The 20,863-nt window shown below is 43.3% G+C and overlaps 1 protein-coding gene across 1 annotated transcript in view; it reads left to right on the top strand.

Moving 5' to 3' along the window:
• Nucleotides 1–1,712: 1,712 nt before the first annotated feature.
• ADAM33 (ADAM metallopeptidase domain 33) overlaps nucleotides 1,713–20,863 on the top strand; it is a 40,862-nt gene continuing 21,711 nt past the window's right edge. The window contains exons 1-4 of the mRNA XM_075186683.1: nucleotides 1,713–1,885; nucleotides 4,514–4,599; nucleotides 6,901–6,977; nucleotides 18,553–18,631. Coding sequence (XP_075042784.1) covers nucleotides 1,831–1,885; nucleotides 4,514–4,599; nucleotides 6,901–6,977; nucleotides 18,553–18,631 — 297 coding nt within the window. The 5' untranslated portion in view covers nucleotides 1,713–1,830. The remainder of the gene's footprint in view (nucleotides 1,886–4,513; nucleotides 4,600–6,900; nucleotides 6,978–18,552; nucleotides 18,632–20,863) is intronic.

The following is a 20,863-nucleotide window of genomic DNA, read 5'->3' as shown; positions in this document are numbered from 1 at the left end:
ACAAGAGATTTCCTCTTGTGGAACCCGTTTAGAGTGTCCAGAGTCCACCCCTTAAAATGGGGGGGGTGGTACTGCAATACTCACCTCTCCTCGATCCTCGCGTTTCCGGCCGCCTGTCTCTTCCGGGTTGCAGCAGCGCCAATCATGTGACCCCCGGCAGGGAATTTAAACTCCACCAGTCTTCCTATATATATCGTGCTCTGACACAAGCCCTGTGTCAGAGCAGCAAGTTGCGTTCCTGACTCCTGCTCCCTGTCTTCTAGCTCCATGTGTCTCCCTGTGTTCTCCTACATCTCCAGAGTTTTTCCTGTGTACCAGATCCGTCTTGACCTCAATACTCTGTTTGGATTCTCCTTTGGTGTGACGGACATCTGCTAACATGTACCAGACCCAGCCGTGCCTCACCTACCTCTGGACCATGCCCCAGGTACCGTTGGGAGTTCTTGGTGAAGACCTGAGCGGCTGTAAGACTCCGCTGGTGTAAATACTGATTGAGGGACTCCCCTGAGCATAACATGTACATTACTGTTATATCCCCAGGACATTGGTCACTCCTCTCCCATCCCCAGGACAGTGCACACTCCTCTCCCATCCCAAGGCTAGTGTACATTACTGTCATATCCCCAGTACAGTGCACACTGCTCTCAAATCCCCAGACATTGCACACTGCTCTCCCATTCCCAGGACAGTGCACACTCCTCTCCAATCCCTAGGACAGTGCACACTCCTCTGCCATTCCCAGGGCAGTGCACACTCCTCTCCCATCCGAAGGCTAGTGCACACTCCTCTCCAATCCCCAGGGCAGTGCACACTCCTCTCCCATCCCAAGGCTAGTACACACTCCTTTCCCATTCCCAGGACAGTGCTGACTCCTCTCCCATCCCCAGGACAGTACACACTCCTCTCCCATCCCAAGTCTAGTGCACACTTCTCTCCAATCCCCAGAACATTGCACACTCTTCTCCCATCTCCAGGACAGTGCACACTCCTCTCCCATCTCCAGGCTAGTGCAAACTCATCTCCCATCATCAGAAAAGTGCATGTTCCTTTCCCATTCCCAGGGCAGTGCATACTCCTCTCCCATCCCCAGGACAGTGCACACTCCTCTTCCATCTCCAGGCTAGTGCACACTTCTGTCATATGCCCAGGACAGTGCACACTCCTCTCCCATCCCAAGTCTAGTGTACACTCCTCTCCAATCCCCAGAACATTGCAAAATCCTCTTCCATCTCCAAGACAGTGCACACTCCTCTCCCATCCATAGGACAGTGCACACTCCTCTCCCATCCCAAGGCTAGTGCACACTCCTTTCCCATCATCAGAAAAGTGCACGTTCCTCTCCCATTCCCAGGACAGTGCACACTCCCCTCCAATCCAAAGACTAGTGCACACTCCTCTTCCATCTCCAGGCTAGTGCACACTTCTGTCATATGCCCAGGACAGTGCACACTCCTCTCCCATTTCTAGCAAAGCGCACAGTCCTCTCCCACTCCAAGGCTAGTGCACACTCCTGTCCGATTACAATACTAGTGCACACTCAACTCCCATTTCAAGGCTAGTGCACACTCCTCTCCCATCCCATGGTTAGAGCACACTCCTCTCCCATCCCCAGGACAGTTTTTACTCCTCTCCCACCCCCAGCAATGTGTAAACTTCTGTCCCATCCCCTAAAAAGTGCAGAGTCTCTCCCATCTATAAGTTACTGCACACTCCTCTCTGGTGACAGCACACAGCACACTTCTCACTTCTCTCCTATCTCCGTACACTTCTCTCCCATGTTCTGGACAGTGCACTGCACTTCCACAGGACATCGTACAGTCTCTGGATATAATGAGAAATATCCTGCTCTTCATTTTCCTGCAGCATTACTGTCCTCAGACTTATGGTAAGAGACAAGTTACTCTGTGTGTACAGGGGGGGAATGACTGGGTGTCAGAAATACTCTGATAATTACACCACGCTCCAGTTATAGATCGTAAACTCCATTTACTTAGTTGTATAATAAAACCAAAATCAATTAGTGTAATTCACAAACAAATACTTAAAATTTAACATTAATGACAACAGCTTCATAAGTTATTTAATTAAAGCAATTGTTGTTGATGTTTTATGATATTTAAACAATATTATTTTGATTTTCGTTATATTAAATTAGATTGGTTTCTTCCAAAATTAACTCATTTTATTTCCTTCATTATAAGTGTTTCTTTAGCATCTGTGCTGTAAGATATTCTTAATACGCTTAAAATAAGTTTTAATATATATTGTTATTATTATTATTATTATTATTATTATTAATAATAATAATAATAATAATAATAATAATAATAATTTCTGTATGATAATTTATTGATTTCAGTAAAAAGAGGGTTTTTTTATAATTCGCCCAGAATAACAATTAATTCACAAAACTGTGTAACTTAGTAAAAATAGAATTGTACTAGGATGGAACCAGATGCATTATTTGTGTTTGGTGCATTCAATTAATCAATGAATTAAACGAAATAGATATAAAATACAAGCTGACCTAAAGTGAAGAGATGTGATTTATGAATATAACCGAGTACTGTAGCAGGCAGTTCCTGTCTGAAAATGCAGGTAGACACTGACTGTGATGGGCATATGTCTGGTTATTAGTAATAAATGCAGTAATGGATAGAACACAATCCAGATGTATGCTGGGACATCCAGAATTCAGCTTTAACCATCTTGCATGCCACAGTGTCATCTGTTCCCTGTAGGCTCAGATAGGCTGACTCTGCTCTGCGCTGCAGTGGGGTATAGATGATAAAAGGGACCAGGTTGTCCAAATTAATCATTTCTGGCCACATCGAGCTGACACTTTTCTTCACGAAAAAAAAAAATCAGATCTGAATTTATTTTTTCAAGCGGTTGGTAACATGATTATATCACCGTGTGAGCGTCATCTGCACTGCACATATCTTGTGATCCAATTAATCAGGCCAACCACCAAACACTCAGATCTGTGCTACTAACCAATCACACGTGTGGGCAAATCAGCCACAAATCTGGTTGTTCTGTGACTCAAATCGGGGATCTCAGGTCAGTGCGTGGAGCCGCTGAATGTCGCCTCAATGGTTTCCTATTTCCGCCTATTATGGTGAGAAATCTCTGCTCATTTTTCTGTGCATCTCTATGGAACATGAGGGAGAATGAGCGGGATTTCATTCAGAACATCGAGGCCATGTGTACCATGGACTGTCCTGGAGACATATCGCGCTGAATTGAATCTCCCCCATAGAGCCAGAGATCCTTGTATTCCCATGTCTTTCTAGTGAAGCAGATGGGAATTGTCCCAGTGCGTGATGAAGGCATTGCCGCATTGCGCCACAGCGGTGTACACAAAACAAATTAAAACACTCACATCGCAAACACATTTAGGAGCAGATTCAATTAGCCGCGATGTTCTAAGGAACATTGCGTCCTTGAGATTGTCACAGAAATCTTCGCTCATTTTTCCTCGCCCCTCATTGAGATGAGAGGATAAATGGGCGGATATTTCACGGTAGTAGTGGTAAAAATGCGCTAATTGAATTACCCGCTTATTAAGCTCACCGTTAAACATTTATATCACTTGTCCTTTCATACTGCTGGAACCCTAGGTGAGTGCTTTAGGACACATTAAAGAAGCATACAAGAATATCATATTTCCTTAACAACTGCCCTGAAGTTCAATTTATATAATCCTGGAGAGTACTGCCTAGTTATAGACAGTAAATACTGAGTGCTGACATAGCCAGAGCACTACACTGACAGCTGGGAGCCGGTGGATGGATCTACTGCCTGATGTGTCACCTGTCAGCCAGGAAAGGGGGACCGTGAGGGGGTCATATTTCCGACAATAAATATGTCAGCAGGCCAAATCCTGGCACTTCCAATGTGCCACCAGAAAGGAAGTGTTGGCATTGAGTCCACCAACATCTTATGTCAACAGGATAAAAGCTGACACTTCCATTGTCCACATTTCGTACCCAACCCACTGTGCGAATGATTGAATGCAGAATCCTTGACACAGGCTGCAGGCATGCCTGGGGCCAGGCACCCAATAACTGCTGTGTTCTACCTTTTGGATACACATCTTCCCTGGCTCCTTAAAATACCCATTTAACTCCTAAATTAGACTGGATGGATCCTGATTTCTATATAGCACAATGGAGGGATGCTGAGTCAATGCTGTGACCACATTGTCTGGCATGGGGTAATGCCCGCTGTGCCAGAGGCCCTGATAACATCTCCTCTCACAGGACAGACCATAGATATACTACATCATTCCCATTGTCCCAGGAGGTCAAAATATCCCCCCCCTATAACATGGGCAAGGCAGTATCTGTACCTCCAGTAGCTCCATATCCCGTACCATGGCAGAAGTTAGAGTGTCAGAAAACCATCAGTTGTAGAGAAGGGAGAACTGTATATATCTGTTTATGTCTGTTTATGTTTGAGTGAGAAGTTGTCCGCTACATGGAATGATAACAATGTCAATTTCTTTCAGCAATTCCACGCACTATAGACCAACAGACGAAAAACAGCATCTCTGTCCATCGAGGATCCAGACTAACCAACACAGTCACATACAAGGTGAACGTCTCAACAGCAATATGAAGAAACAAAGTAAATCTGTCCAAGTTTTCCTTACAATGAGTATTGTGGTAATTGTATATGAGATAATGATCCAGACATGTTAATGTACAGTGATTCCGGGGGGGGGGGGGGGGGGGGGGGGGGGGTGTTGTGTTGTGTTGTCATGGTTACATACAGGAGTACAGCTAGGAGCCACGAATATGGTGAAAACACTCTGTTTATTTGCAGAAAAGTATAAATAACAGGTAATCAAGAGTAGTCATAGATACCAGGTGCAAGCTGATGCAGGAAGTAATATGAATGTTCAGAAACCAGCAGGTACACAGCTAATGCAGGGAAGCAGGAGGTATGAACAGATTCCATGCAGCATGTAACCAGAGGAGCAAGGCAGGAGGAAGAATCCACAGGGTGCAACAACAGGATATGACATCAATAACCAGCAATGTGTGCTGGGAGTGACAGGTATAAATAAGGAAAATGAGACCACACCCAGGTGCAAGGGATAATTAGTGAACTAGAAAATTGTAGACCGCACTGGGTAAACCCATACAGAAAATATTTAATAAAGTCAAACCAAATGTGACCTATGTAAATAATCTATTACTGATTTGTGGTGCACCCTCACATACTATAACATGTATGTCCAAAAGGGAAGAGAGAAAGAGAAAATATGTATCGAGGGGCACTCAAAGGGTTTAAATTGTTGAATGTAGACTATCAAATTGAGAAAAATTCATATATATATAAAAAACATAACTTTATTGGTATTCATTAAAATACTGGAGTTCCCCATGTATTATTAGGGGTTAATGACAAATCACAAAATTAGCGAAAATATTAAAAAATGTAAATGAGTAATAGTGACCAGAATTGAGGATACTGTTAATAAGCAGTATTACCTGCTATTCTGTGTTGCTGTCTATAATATTAATTGTGGGTGAAATACCCTATATAGTATAAGTTATATTATATAGGGTATTTCACCCACAATTAATATTATAGACAGCAACACAGAATAGCAGCTCACAGATGTGGACTTTAACTGAAAGCCAAGATTTACCCCTGGTGGGACTGTAAGGTACCCCTTAGACATATAGGGTGAGGAGATGACATGCCCTATCACCAGCGAAAGCTCCCTTTTTTTGGCTGCAGTAGGGCTCTCCTCACTTTAATAAATATATATATACTATATCTGTGGATTTTATAGCCACTAGAAAATAATATTTATTTTCTGGGGATGTGGGGATAGCTTTATCCATTATAAACAGATGCGATCTGAAAAAAAGGGTCCCATATTTTTATCCTGTGGAGAAGCATTCGCTGGCATTAAGAACCTTAATAGATTGAAGCAGAAAAACTCAAAAATGGGTGTTTCCACCAGCGATGGAGCATTTTGCAATTTGGGAAATTGGCTTTTGTAGTCCTCATTAATGTTCCTCAACATGAAGACCCCGGTGCTGACCCTCTGGTCTCCTGAGGTTGCCACGCCCATCACGGTCCCACCGTTACATCACAGTCTCTCCTCTTCCCCTGGTATCACCTCTCTGTTGGGCATCTCTCCCCACTATCTGCTCTCCGGAGAGCCCAACATGGTTCTCACAGGAGGACATCTGCTCCTTTGGGTGCTTTCAGGGCCGGCGGTACCAGTAGACAAACCTAGTGGCTCAAAGGTTTAGGTTAGTGCTAGAAACACTGAATGCGATAATGTCAGGTAATGTCGCCATAGTGCCCCCACACTGAACACAGGAGGACAGACAGTGTTGGCGGGATGGCGTCTTTCTGGTATAACAGCTGGGAGAAGTGACGCTTTCCTCTCCTCAAAAATGTTCGGGGAACTAGAAAAATCTTTCCTTCTTGATAAACCCCCAACTTTCCTTGTGTGAGGACCAGCGAGCCGGCACTTTCTTGAACATAAGTGACATGAAAATTTTCGTTTTGGACATGATCATTTTTTGCAACAAGTTGAGTAGGCCCCATGTAGCTTCTCAGTGCCAGGTCTGCTCCTTCTCCCTGTAAGGACAAGCAGTTCTAATACCAGGCTCCTGTTACACTAACGCAGCATTTATAGAGCATATCAGTGTTAGTAGGAACTCAGCGTTTACACTTCCTATGTTTCCTGTGGCTGATATATGCATAAAGTACCAGTTTGATACTACTATTAAAGACTTCCAATGTAAGGAAATGAGACTGTCCTGGGAGAAGAGAGCCCTATATATGGCTCCATTGATAACAATTTGGGCTTTATATGAGATCTCCATGTGATCTAACTGCAGTGCATTACATCTCTCATTTTTCCAGACACAGTATGAGAATCAGGTTCAGTTCTTGGTAAGGATCGGAGGGAAAGATCATGTCCTTCACCTCAACAAGGCACAGTGAGTACTGTCTCTCATTACATCCATACTTACTCCTTGAGGGCATTTGAATTTCCTGCTCAGTTTCTGGTCCAGGGAATAAGGAAATAAATTCCAGTATTACAAGATAACCAACACTTTACTTTTCTTACTTACTTGCAAAGAACCACCAGAACTCTGCACCACTCCCAGGACTCTGCTCCACTCCCAGGACTCTGCTCCACTCCCAGGACTCTGCTCTACTCCCAGAACTCAACTCTACTCCCAGGACTCTGCTCCACTTAGAGAATGCCAAGAGTTGAAGTAATGGGGTCTTTTGTAATCAGCAGATATCACCATGGTTATATCAGGAGCCCTGCTCAGATGTCCTATTCAGGGGTGACACCATAGTAGGGAAGAGACAGTGCTAATTGCCTAGGTGCTTAGTGCCATCTGCATAGATGGGACCCAGGGCAGGGGCATGAGCTTTGCTATGCAAAGGGTATGCATGCCCTTTATTTGAATTAGAGGATAAGTTTAATTGTGGATGCGACAGAAAGTGCACTTACCACACCAAATTTAGTAGTTCCCTAAAGGAGAGGTCTGGGCACACTACCTGTCAAACGAAATTTGGGACCCGGAAAGCAAAAGCCCCATGGGGATGTCTTTTCGTAAGAACAGGGGGAACGACTCATCCTTTGTAGTCTTGGGGTATATAAAGAGTAGATGCATCTGCTCCAGAATCACAGCAACACCAGTGGCGTCAGTGTTTCCTTGTGAACTGATAGTGCTTCATTGATGTCTTAGTAGTATATTGGGAGGGGTGAGGAATATTGGTTCAGCCCACACAATGCCCCCAAAATGCCCACCTTCCCTATTTTCAAGGGATGCTTTTAGTAACTATGGCACAGCTCCCAACTGTGACGATTATGGGGGGACAGGAATCAGTGTGCTCTGTTTTCTCTGTGCGCGTAGTTCTGCTTCCTTTGACAGTTATCTCTGTTTATCTGCTGATTATGACCTCTCAATATCCTTCTACTTCCACCACGGAATATATCCCGTATACGGCCCTTTCTTACCATGGAAGCCACCAAAACTCTTATTATCTCTCTTGTACTCTCACACCTTGACTACTGTAACCTCCTTCTCTCTGGCCTACCTGACTCTCCCCTAACCCCTCTTAGATCTATCCTCAATGCTGCTGGCCGCCTCATTTTTCTCTCCCGCCACTCTATCTCTGCTGTCCCTCTCTACCAGTCCCTACACTGGCTTCCCGTGACCTACATCTCCAACCTCATCTCTGCCTACGCTCCTTTCTGCTCCCTCCTTTCTGCCAATAACTACCTCACTACTTCACTGATCACCACTTCCCACTCCCACCTCCAGACTCGGGGCTGCTCCCCAGCTGTGGAACGATCTCCCACATTCCATCAGGTTATTCTCTACTCTCAAAGGCTTCAAGCGCGCCCTTAAGACTCAATTCTTTATTCAAGTCTATCAACCTTCTTCCTAACGCCCTTGTCCCAGCTTTCACCCCCACTCCCCAGTAAACACTATTCTCTAAGGAGAGACATTTAGCCAGTCGGTACCTCGTTATTTTTTTTGCCCCCTTTTCCTTTAGGATGTAAGCTCCCAGGAGCAGGGCCCTCTGTCCTTGTGTGCTCTTTCTAATATTCCATCACCCTCTGTACCTCTTGGCCTGCTTCCCTAGCTCTGCTTTTCTAAGCTCAGGCCGACTTCATGTTGGACATCACTCTCACTCTCTGTCCTGTAAATAATCTGATCTGCATTAATGTCTTATCTATATTTGTTTATCCATAATGTCTTGTCTCTGTATTTTATTCTTTGTGGTATTTATTATGGATTGCTGCTTTCTATATATTTCATGTACAGGGCTGTGGACATTTTGTGGCACCTTATAAATAAAAGATAATAATAATAATAATCATCATCATCATCATCATCATTTATTTATATAGCGCCAACATATTCCGTAGCGCTTTACAATTGGGGACAAACGTAATAAACTAATAAACAAACTGGGTAAAACAGACAAAGAGGTGAGAAGGCCCTGCTCGCAAGCTTACAATCTATGGGACAATGGGAGATTGACACATGAGGTTAAGTATACATTTTGCATCTTGGCCCAGCCAGACTGCAAAGGTAGGGTGACTCATAAGCTAAATGATCCTGTCACACAACAATGTTGGTCCGGGGGTAGTTGTCTTGTGTGAAATTGTGTAACAGGCTAAAGGTAGTGAGGTTAAGATGGTGGTTGAGGAATATTATAAGCTTGTCTGAATAGGTAGGTTTTCAGAGAACGCTTGAAAGTTTGTAGAACAGAGGAGAGTCTTATTGTGCGAGGGAGAGAGTTCCATAGAGTGGGTGCAGCCCGAAAAAAGTCCTGTAACCGGGAATGGGAGGATGTAATGAGGGTGGATGAGAGACGCAGATCTTTTGCAGAACGGAGTTGCCGAGTTGGGAGATATTTTGAGACAAGAGAGGAGATGTATGTTGGTGCAGCTTTGTTGATGGCCTTGTAGGTTAGTAAAAGTATTTTATATTGGATTCGGTAGAAGACAGGCAGCCAGTGTAGAGACATACAGAGTGATTCAACAGAGGAATAGCTATTTGCAAGGAAAATCAGTCTTGCCGAAGCATGCAAAATAGATTTTAGGGGTATGAGTCTGTTTTTGGGAAGACCAGTAAGGAGGGAATTGCAATAGTCAATGCGGGAGATGATTAGTGCATGAATTAAGGTTTTAGCAGTGTCTTGTGTGAGATATGTGCGGATTCTGGAAATGTTCTTTAGATGTATGTAACATGATTTAGATATAGAGTCAATGTGGGGAACAAAGGATAGGCGTGAATCAAGGATTACACCTAGGCAGCGAGCTTGTGGGGTGGGATTTATGGTCATGTTATCAACAGAGATAGAAATGTCAGGTATGCTCTTGTTGGCGGGTGGGAATATTATTAACTCTGTTTTAGAAAGATTAAGTTTGAGTTGACGAGAGGACATCCAAGATGAAATGGCAGAAAGACAGTCAGTTACACGGGACAACACAGATGTCGAGATATCAGGAGAGGATAGATAGATTTGGGTATCATCCGCATAGAGATGATACTGAAAGCCAAAGGAACTTATTAGATTTCCAAGAGAAGCGGTATAGATAGAGAACAGCAGAGGACCTAGCACCGAGCCTTGTGGTACTCCAACTGATAGGGGAAGCGGAGCAGATGTGGCTCCAGAGAAATTAACAGTGAAAGAGCGATTAGAGAGGTAAGATGAGAACCAGGATAGAACTGTGTCTTGAAGACCTAGGGATTGCAGCGTTTGTATGAGAAGAGAGTGGTCAACGGTGTCAAATGCAGCCGAGAGATCCAGGAGAATTAGGAGAGAGTAATGGCGTTCAGTCTTAGCAGTGATCAGATCATTAACAACCTTGGTCAGCGCAGTCTCTGTGGAGTGTTGAGAACGAAAGCCAGACTGAAGAGGATCCAACAGGTTGTTTGCGGAAAGAAAGCGTGTGAGGCGAGTGTAGGCAAGTCTCTCTAGAAGCTTGGAGGGGCAAGGGAGCTGAGAGATGGGACGGTAATTTGAGAGAGAGTTTGGGTCGGAGTTTTGTTTTTTTAGAATAGGAGTAATCACTGCATGCTTGTATAGTGATGGAAAGATGCCAGTAGAGAGTGAGAGATTACAGATTTGAGTTAGAGGTGAAATGAGCACAGAAGACAGGGATCTACCAATTTGCGAGGGAATAGGATCAAGAGGACAGGAGGTAGAGTAGGAAGATAAGAAGAGCGTAGAAATTTCCTCTTCATTTGTGGGGTCAAATGAAGAAAGGGTGTCAGAGGGTAGTGGGAAGGAAATGAGCTGATGGCTTGTTGAGGAGGAGGATACCATTTCTAGTCTGATCTTATCAATCTTGTCCTTGAAGTAGGTAGCAAGATCCTGAGCACTGATAGTAGATGGAGGGTTCGGGGTGGGAGGATTGAGAAGATGATTAAATGTATTGAAAAGGCGTTTGGGGTTAGAAGCCTGAGCATAGATAAGAGATTGAAAGTATGTTTGTTTTGCAGTGTCCAGAGCATTTCGATAGGAGTGGTAGACAGAAGTATATGTGAAGAAGTCATTAGAGCTTCGAGATTTACGCCAGTGACGTTCTGCTTTACGGGACAGTTTTTGAAGATTTCGTGTTGCTTTGGTGTGCCACGGTTGACATCGAAGTCGACGTGTAGTATGAAGTGTCGCTGGAGCCACTTGATCAAGGGCCGTTGCTAAGGTTAGGTGAAAATGAGGTACTGCCATCTCAGGGGATGAGAATGTAGAGATAGGGGAGAGAAGGTGTTGGAGAGAGGTGGAAAATTGTTGAAGATTAATAGAATTAAGATTTCTACGAGTATGAGGAGGCTTGGTAGAGTTAGACAGTAGAGAGGTTAGAGCAGTGGGGGTGAGAGTGTAGCTGATAAGGTGATGATCCGAGAGGGGGAAGGGTGTATTAATAAAATTAGAAACTGAGCATAGTCTAGAGAAAACAAGATCAAGGCAGTGGCCATCCTTATGAGTAGATGATTCAATCCACTGGGAGAGGTCAAGTGAGGATGTTAGAGAGAGTAGTTTGGAAGCAGCTTTGGAAGGTGGGTTATGAATGGGGATGTTGAAGTCACCCATGATGATGGTGGGGATGTCTGAAGATAAGAAGTGAGGGAGCCATGCAGAGAAATCCTCAATAAATTGTTGGTGTGCTCCAGGGGGACGATAGATCACCGCAACACGTAGGGAGAATGGATTAAAAATGCGAATAGCATGTACTTCAAAAGATGTGAACGTGAGTGATGGGACATTTGGTAGAACTGTGTATGTGCACTGTGGGGAGAGAAGTAGTCCAACCCCACCTCCTTGTCTGCCTTCAGGTCTGGAGGTGTGGGTGAGATGGAGGCCACCATGTGAAAGTGCTGCAGGTGAGGCAGTGTCTGATTGCATGAGCCATGTTTCTGTTATTGCCAGAAGGTTGAGGTTTTTTGAGAGGAAGAGATCATGAACGGAGGTAAGTTTGTTACAAACAGATCGTGCATTCCAAAGGGCACATTTAAAGGACTTGGGAAGAGAGGGTAGACAGGTGATGTGTTTGAGGTTTGCTATAGAACGGTAGTGTTCTGATGTATGTGTGTGTGAGGAGTGTGGGGGACCTGGATTAGGTGATATATCACCAGCTAATAGAAGCAGAGTGAGCGAAAGATAGGCAAGGGGATTGTAAGATGTGTGGCCTTTTATTTTCTGGCGACAGGTGGAGGCTGTACTTGTTAGAGATAATAAATAGGACAACAGTTCATGGGTGTTAAATAGAGGTGAGTGGAGTAATGCAGGTGCAATATGAACAAATTTGTGTGTTGGTGGAGGGGTGAAAGATGACACAGTCCTAAAGATCATGCCATGAAATGAGACTAAGAAAAGCAATTTGTGAATCATTGTGATAAAAGGGGTAAAAGCAAAAAGCAAGGGTATTTTAAGAATTACCTCTTAGCAGTATTCCATATAAATAGACAAGTAGTGCAGAAATAGGCTGTGGCAGATGTTGCTTATTGCTGGGAGTAAAAGCAAGTCAAATGTAGTCCAATGTTTGTCTAACTGTGCATTTTCGTCCACTTTGTGAGAAAATCCCACTTAGTGCAGAAATCACACACGTCTAACCCCACATACGTCTCCCCATAGAATGAAGCTAAGATGTAGTCAGTCTAATTTAGGAATACACTACAGATGTGCTAATTGGTCAGCTAATCAAAGGAAAAGAAAACATTTGTGGGAAAGGATAGAGGCCAGATACCTATCATAAATTAGGCAACAATAAAAGACTGTGCCAACCTAAGTTTAAACAGATAACAGTTTCCTATAACATACTTAAACACAGATTGCAGGGATGAAATTCACAGAATAATGATCAGAGTAGTAGTAGTAGCAGCATGGATGAACATACTTAAACACAGATTGCAGGGATGAAATTCACAGAATAATGATCAGAGTAGTAGTAGTAGCAGCATGGATGAACATACTTAAACACAGATTGCAGGGATGAAATTCACAGAATAATGATCAGAGTAGTAGTAGTAGCAGCATGGATGAACATACTTAAACACAGATTGCAGGGATGAAATTCACAGAATAATGATCAGAGTAGTAGTAGTAGCAGCATGGATGAACATACTTAAACACAGATTGCAGGGATGAAATTCACAGAATAATGATCAGAGTAGTAGTAGTAGCAGCATGGATGAACATACTTAAACACAGATTGCAGGGATGAAATTCACAGAATAATGATCAGAGTAGTAGTAGTAGCAGCATGGATGAACATACTTAAACACAGATTGCAGGGATGAAATTCACAGAATAATGATCAGAGTAGTAGTAGTAGCAGCATGGATGAACATACTTAAACACAGATTGCAGGGATGAAATTCACAGAATAATGATCAGAGTAGTAGTAGTAGCAGCATGGATGAACATACTTAAACACAGATTGCAGGGATGAAATTCACAGAATAATGATCAGAGTAGTAGTAGTAGCAGCATGGATGAACATACCTGAAGATGAAAAGAGAAGAGAAAGATGAGGATTAGTTGCTGTGTTGTCTAACTGTGCATTTTCGTCCACTTTGTGAGAAAATCCCACTTAGTGCAGAAATCACACACGTCTAACCCCACATACGTCTCCCCATAGAATTAATAATAATAATAATAATTCTGAGCAGGTATGAAGCTCCCTTCTTCCTCTGTGTAATAAATCAGCCTCATGGTTAAGCCTGGATGTGGCTGAGCTCCTATATTTCACACTGCACCACTCACCAAAGGTCACCAGCATCCCTTACATAAATCCTTTGCTAACAGGACACTCCAGGTCTGGGAGGTCTCTTCCCATAGCAGAGCTGTGGTGAATGGGTCCAGCACACCAAGAGCTGCAGTGTATAGAAGGGAAGGGGGCTATCTAAGGGGCAGCCCAATGCTTTAAAATGCCCCCATCATGACGTGGCCTCACCCCCTGTCCCGATGCCGGGTAGTGAATGTTGGCAGGTACGACTATGGGCCTTATGCTGAGTTGGATGTTTGTTGGGCATAATTTATACTAAAAGAAATCCACCTGTAAAAATATCAGGTTTATGTCCATATGCTGATCCGGAGGCGTCTCCAGCACCGCGTGCAAGTCTGCATAAGCTCATTGTGGAGGATGCAGTGCAAATCTTCCTAAGTTACGCTACACTACTGTTTAGTAGTGATTAAGTCCAATGTTAGTTTACATTACTCCTTGAATTCCACAGCCCATACTTCTGTATAAACAAACGCTTTCCTTGTGTACTTTGTATGCCCTCTGGTATGCCAAGTTCTTCCGAGAATCCTTTATATTGGATACAAATTTGTACAGTAATAATATTTACCCTCTGCTCAGTAAGCTCAGTTTCGGCTGGGAAGACTTCTTATTACATAGCAGCACAATACGTGTTCTGTTACAGCCAGCGTAGGAGAGAAAACAAAGTGCGAGGAGGTGCAGAGGGCGCATTTCTGAACACCAAGAGCTGCTACTGTGCTTACGAACAGGGGAACTATAGCATTTGTAATATTGGTGTTCACCATATAACTCATACTTACCAACTCCTGGAAGGGGGCGTGACTGGAGGGCGGGAGGGGGCGGGATGAGGCCAATTGCGTCATTTTGGCCCCGCCCCCCGTGAAAACATAATTCACGTCGCGGGGACGGGGCCAAAATGACGCGATTGGCCTCGTCCCGCCCCCTCCCGCCTTCCAAAATGGCGTGATTCACAGAGAATCGCTTCAAATGACGCGATTCTCAGTGAGATTGGGATGCAGGAGAAATGCCAGCTTGCCCGGGAGCCCGGGAGACTGACCCGAATTTCGGGAGTCTCCCGGACATTCCGGGAGAGTTGGCATGTATGATATAACTATGGTGGGCTCTGACCCTTGTGACAGCAGTAGGATATTACCCCAGTACAGAGCACATCAAATATAATAGCTGTAAGGGAGATCTGTAGTCTCAGCAGATGTCTCTTTCTAGGGATGCCGCAGCCTGTGAACTGTCAGCATTTGATAGATTCTGGAGAGTTGTCACATTCCCGGCATGTCTGAGCACTGCAGCTGTGAGATGGTTAATGGATATTACTGCTCTGACTCTACAACCTCTCCTACTTCCCTCAGTGTCTATCCTGTCCCTAAAGGATACATGTTTTCTATAACAGGCTCAGATTCATGCCCTACAGCACATTAAACATGAAACTAGCTCTGTCATTGGTCAGCAAATCATCGTATGATCCTTATAACGCTATGTGATGATACAACAAGCTCTGCCATTGGTCAGTGTGTCATAGTATGACTGTTATATCGCTATGTGATGATACAACAAGCTCTGCCATTGGTCAGTGAGTTATAATATTATTATTATTATTATTATTTTTATCACTATTTATTTATATAGCGCCACTAATTCCGCAGCGCTGTACACAGAACTCACTCACCCACTGGGGCTTACAGTCTATATTCCCTAACATACACATAGACTAGGGTCAATTTGTTAGCAACAAATTAACCTACCAGTATGTTTTTGGAGTGTGGAAGGAAACCGGAGCACCCGGAGGAAACCCACGCAAACACGGGGAGAACATACAAACTCCACAAAGATAAGGCCATGGTCGGGAATTGAACTCATGACCCCAGTGCTGTAAAGCAGAAGTGCTAACCACTAAGCCACCAGGCTGTCACCATTTGCTCCGAGCTCCCTATACCAGTGCTGCCCATTATATGACTGTTATATCGCTGTGTGATGATTCAAAAAGCTCTGCCATTGGTCAGTGTGTCATAGTATGACTGTTATTTCGCTGTGTGATGATACAACAAGCTCTGCCATTGGTCAGTGTGTCATAGTATGACTATTATATCGGTGTGTGATGATACAACAAGCTCTGCCATTGGTCAGTGTATTATAGTATGACTGTTATTTTGCTGTGTGATGATACAACAAGCTCTGCCATTGGTCAGTGTATTATAGTATGACTGTTATATTGCTGTGTGATGATACAACAAGCTCTGCCATTGGTCAGTGTATTATAGTATGACTGTTAGATCGCTGTGTGATGATACAACAAGCTCTGCCATTGGTCAGTGTATTATAGTATGACTGTTATATCGCTGTGTGATGATACAACAAGCTCTGCCATTGGTCAGTGTATTATAGTATGACTGTTATATCGCTGTGTGATGATACAACAAGCTCTGCCATTGGTCAGTGTGTCATAGTATGACTGTTATAACGCTGCGTGATGATACAACAAGCTCTGCCATTGGTCAGTGTGTCATAGTATGACTATTATATCAGTGTGTGATGATACAACAAGCTCTGCCATTGGTCAGTGTGTCATAGTATGACTATTATATCGGTGTGTGATGATACAACAAGCTCTGCCATTGGTCAGTGTGTAATAGTATGACTATTATATCGGTGTGTGATGATACAACAAGCTCTGCCATTGGTCAGTGTGTCATAGTATGACTATTATATCAGTGTGTGATGATACAACAAGCTCTGCCATTGGTCAGTGTATTATAGTATGACTGTTATATTGCTGTGTGATGATACAACAAGCTCTGCCATTGGTCAGTGTATTATAGTATGACTGTTAGATCGCTGTGTGATGATACAACAAGCTCTGCCATTGGTCAGTGTATTATAGTATGACTGTTATATCGCTGTGTGATGATACAACAAGCTCTGCCATTGGTCAGTGTGTCATAGTATGACTGTTATAACGCTGCGTGATGATACAACAAGCTCTGCCATTGGTCAGTGTGTCATAGTATGACTGTTATAATGCTATGTGATAATACAACAAGCTCTGCCATTGGTCAGTGTGGTAATATAAGCTATCATGTTCTGAATGTGCATTCCCAAGTAGTGTCCCAATTGCAGCAACAGTTCCCCTGTTATTCCAGCAATCTCAGAAGTGTGAGCTGTAGGTTCTCCACCTTTGAAGCACACAGCACCCAGTGATGTATCTGGAGCACATGAGAGTCCTCACTAGAATATTTGAGTAAATAGTTCTTCAGGAATGTACCTGCCAGGGGGGACGCTGAGCGTTCAGCTCTCAGCTCGTGAAAGGATTCGTGTTAGAGAGTTACGGCCTGAAGAACCCGAGGTGTGATATAGAGGACAAATGTGAGGCCCCGGAGCTGTTACTGGAGATCTCTGCTTATTCTAAGGATAACGTGCCAGGACTAGACGCCGATGTAATATTGATAACTGAGCTTAAAAAAGTTTTCATTTTAGTTATATATTGAGATATATTCATAGCATACATGTCTAATAATCTGTATGTCCCTAAACATAACGCGATACTCTGCAGTACTGGACCAGAGCGCTGTTAGCTCAGCGTCTCAACGGGCCGTCCACTGCGGCTATGCTGTATGAGCCCAGTGGCTGCAGATTTGGGCTCACAGATCCAAATATTATTAAATAAATAAAAATATGTTTAAAAATGGATAAACTGTATTCATAAAATTTATTATACATTTTAAGAAATGCTTCAATTAAAGAGTAAAACATTTATTTGCATCCTTGTGTTATTGCCATCCTGAGGTGGAGGTAGCAGAGCAGGTGTGGTAGCGGTAGAGGTTAGACCACAATAGGCTTCCTCATGTCACGGTAAAACGTACGCCCTCCAGGCTTCCGTTCATGACGCCCCGCCTCAGGTCTTACCTTCCTCTGACACATACCATAAGCTGTATGTATTAACCATTTCACTGCTGTGACAGCGAGCGAGAGACCTGAACCTGAGATGGAATTACCCTGAAAAACACAGCAATAGACTGTTATTCTCTTAGGACCCTGTTTAAATGGCTCCTTCCAGCTCTATTGTCAGATATTTGTTATATCTCGTAACACACTTTTTAAATGCCTGCGGCTACGTTACTACAGATAGATGTCTCTTTCTTTGATTAAATGTATTTTGTTAACGTATTATTGAGATTAAGGGTATTGAGTAGTCCTTTTGAAGGTTAGAGGGCCGCCCATGTTGCCTATCATTGCATTAAAGGGTTAACATTCAAAGAATAAAACATTTTTTTAAAAGAATATTAATTTGTTATCACCATCCTAAATCACTGATCTGAGTACCACAACTTCCGGGAATATGTCCTGATACTTGAAGTATGACTTCTACTATAAATTGCCTGTTGAAACCTCAGAAACACATTGTTGCTGCAATGACAGGTATATTTTGAATAACTTGCCTTCCTTATCAACATCTGTAACCATGGGCACAAACTATGAACTGTGATGATTATTTTCATTTTTACAAATCTTGCGAAAAATGGGCAATTATTGAAAATGTATCCTGGACATTGCAGCAACAGTGTGTTTCTGAAATTTCAAGGGACAATTTCAGGCACCAGTCCTATTTCAGAGGTTATTACAGTAAGTTGTAGTACCAGCACAGTGATTTATGTAGGCAACGAGTTAAGGAGAAGTCCCTCTATATATGAAGCAAAAGCTAACGATCTTATTTATAACTGTATAAAGATATTTTATGATAAAGTTTTATGCTCACTTTTCAGAGATCTCCTGGCGCTGAATTTTACTGCATCCCATTACCGTGAAGATGGAAAACTGGTTACTGAATCAACGGGACATCTGGTATTTACAAAATGTTATAAACCCAAAATGTTGGCCTCTTTTGCACAGTAATACACAGTGTTATATTTATGGTCCAGAGTATTCAATTTATATAGTATCTACTGGTACCATGGTGCATCTGTGCTTGCTCATCTTTGCCTCTTTCCTGCTTCCAGTTTGTGTTTCTCTTTTATTCTTTTGGAGCGTTAGGCTGTCCCCACCCATTCCCTAAAAACAGCCGTGTGCATCACTGTCAGGTACACGCGCACCCACCCGGGTTCTGCAGGCCTACACTATGGAGCTGCCAATGCACCAACATATCTGGACTTACAGCTCCTGCAGAGACTAGCCCAGCAGAGGTGAGTTAACCCTTTACGCTCCGGGCCAGTATCGCCAGCTGCATATCGCTGAGTATATGTTTTTGATAAATTGCAATGATAAGAGATTTTCTCATCGCCACTTATAAAGTGAATTTATCACCGGAGAGAGGAGAATATTCATCAATATCCCCTATGAGGAAATCAGTCTGTGCCTCTGGCCTGGACCATCGTTGTGGATTTGAAGGTTGCAGAAACGGAGCCATCATCACTAATCATTATCTGCTGATGCGATTGGCCCAAACTCTCATCAGTTTACATTCTTCTCACATTATAGTATCTTATTGCTTCACTGTAAGAGACAATGCATCATTTTACTACACAAATGAGCGGTGGTGTGAAAATAGGAGCACAGACCTCAAACACAGCTCTGTGATGTCGCTGAACTTCCACTTCATAAATTACCTACGTATCTGTCGTGAAGAAACTCACTAAACTTACAGATACTAATTTACCATGAAAATTCTTCAACAATAGAAGTACTGGCGGAACTACACACCACAATAAATATCACAGAGCCATTGCTGTTATTCTTCCTCCCGGTGTAGCACATAATCTGTAGGGACGAAACAGTCAATCATTTGCTCCATACATACACCCAGGAGCATGTGTGTGTCTGTATGTGTGCGTGTGTGCACGTGTGTGTGCATGTGTGTGTGCACGTGTGTGTGTGTGCACGTGTGTGTGTGCACGTGTGTGTGTGCACGTGTGTGTGTGCATGTGTGTGGCAAATGGCAAAAATGCAGGACAGGAAAATCAGATGACATACTACACGTTCTATCATTCTTCCCTCACTGCTACACAAGAGAAACTGGCCATGGTTTGTGCCTGGTAAATTGATTGGTTGCATTCTCAGTGCTTCCGTGATGTCACTGGTTTCTGATGAATTGATTGGCTGCATTCTCGTGTCTCAATGATGTCACTGGTTCCTAATGAATTGATTGCCTGCTTTCTATGAATATTGACTCATCCCGCCATGTGTAGGTAATCGGTCTACATTTATGTTCTTGCATGTAATGTTATTTCAAATAAGCTAAATGACATCTGCTATTTATTCATTTACAATTCTTCCTGAAGCTATATTTATTTGGAGTATATAGCTAAGCAAAATATCATTATTTTTGCAGAAAACATCTCCAGAATGAATGGAGAAACTACGCTTTATAAAAATCTCCAATATCTCCCCCTTGGTTGACAACATCACTCTTTCTCCTGTCACCCAAGCCCGCTGGTTTTGAGTCATCCCTGATTCAGCCCTCAGCTTTACCCCTCATATCCAGTCCCTTGCCAAATCCTGCCTCTTCCTCCTCTGTAACATCACGAAGATCCATCACTTCTCCTCTCAGTAAGCAACCAAAATCCTGGTCCATTCACTCGTCTCCTTCTTACTGGTCTTCCTCACACTTCTGAGCTTCAATCCATCCAGAATGCTACGGTTAGGCTCATCTTCCTCTCCCACCGCACCTCTTCCGCTGCTCCTCTGTGTAAATCCCTTCATTGACTCCCCATCCATTTCAGAATTCAGTTCAAGCTCCTTACCCTCACTTACAAAGCCCTTACCAACACTTCTCCCACTTACATCTCTGACCTTGTCTCGTGGTACATACCTATCCGGCCACTCCACTCCACCTCAACTCACCTCTTTTTACCTCCTCCCATGCTCGTCACCAAGACTTCTGCTGTGCTGCCCCGATTCTTTGAAACTCCCTACCATGTCTTACTTGATTCTCCCCCAACCTTCAGTCCTTCAAACGCTCACTCAAAACTCACCTTTTCAAGCTTGCCTATCCTACCACCTCCTAATCAATCTATCCATCACCTCCTCTTCCTCATATGCCATCTAAATTCTTCTCCCAGTTGGTCCTACTGCCTCTTA

The sequence above is a fragment of the Mixophyes fleayi genome, chromosome 1, assembly GCF_038048845.1.
Source record: "Mixophyes fleayi isolate aMixFle1 chromosome 1, aMixFle1.hap1, whole genome shotgun sequence".
NCBI lineage: Eukaryota > Metazoa > Chordata > Amphibia > Anura > Limnodynastidae > Mixophyes > Mixophyes fleayi.
This window is presented reverse-complemented; position numbering and strand designations above follow the sequence as displayed.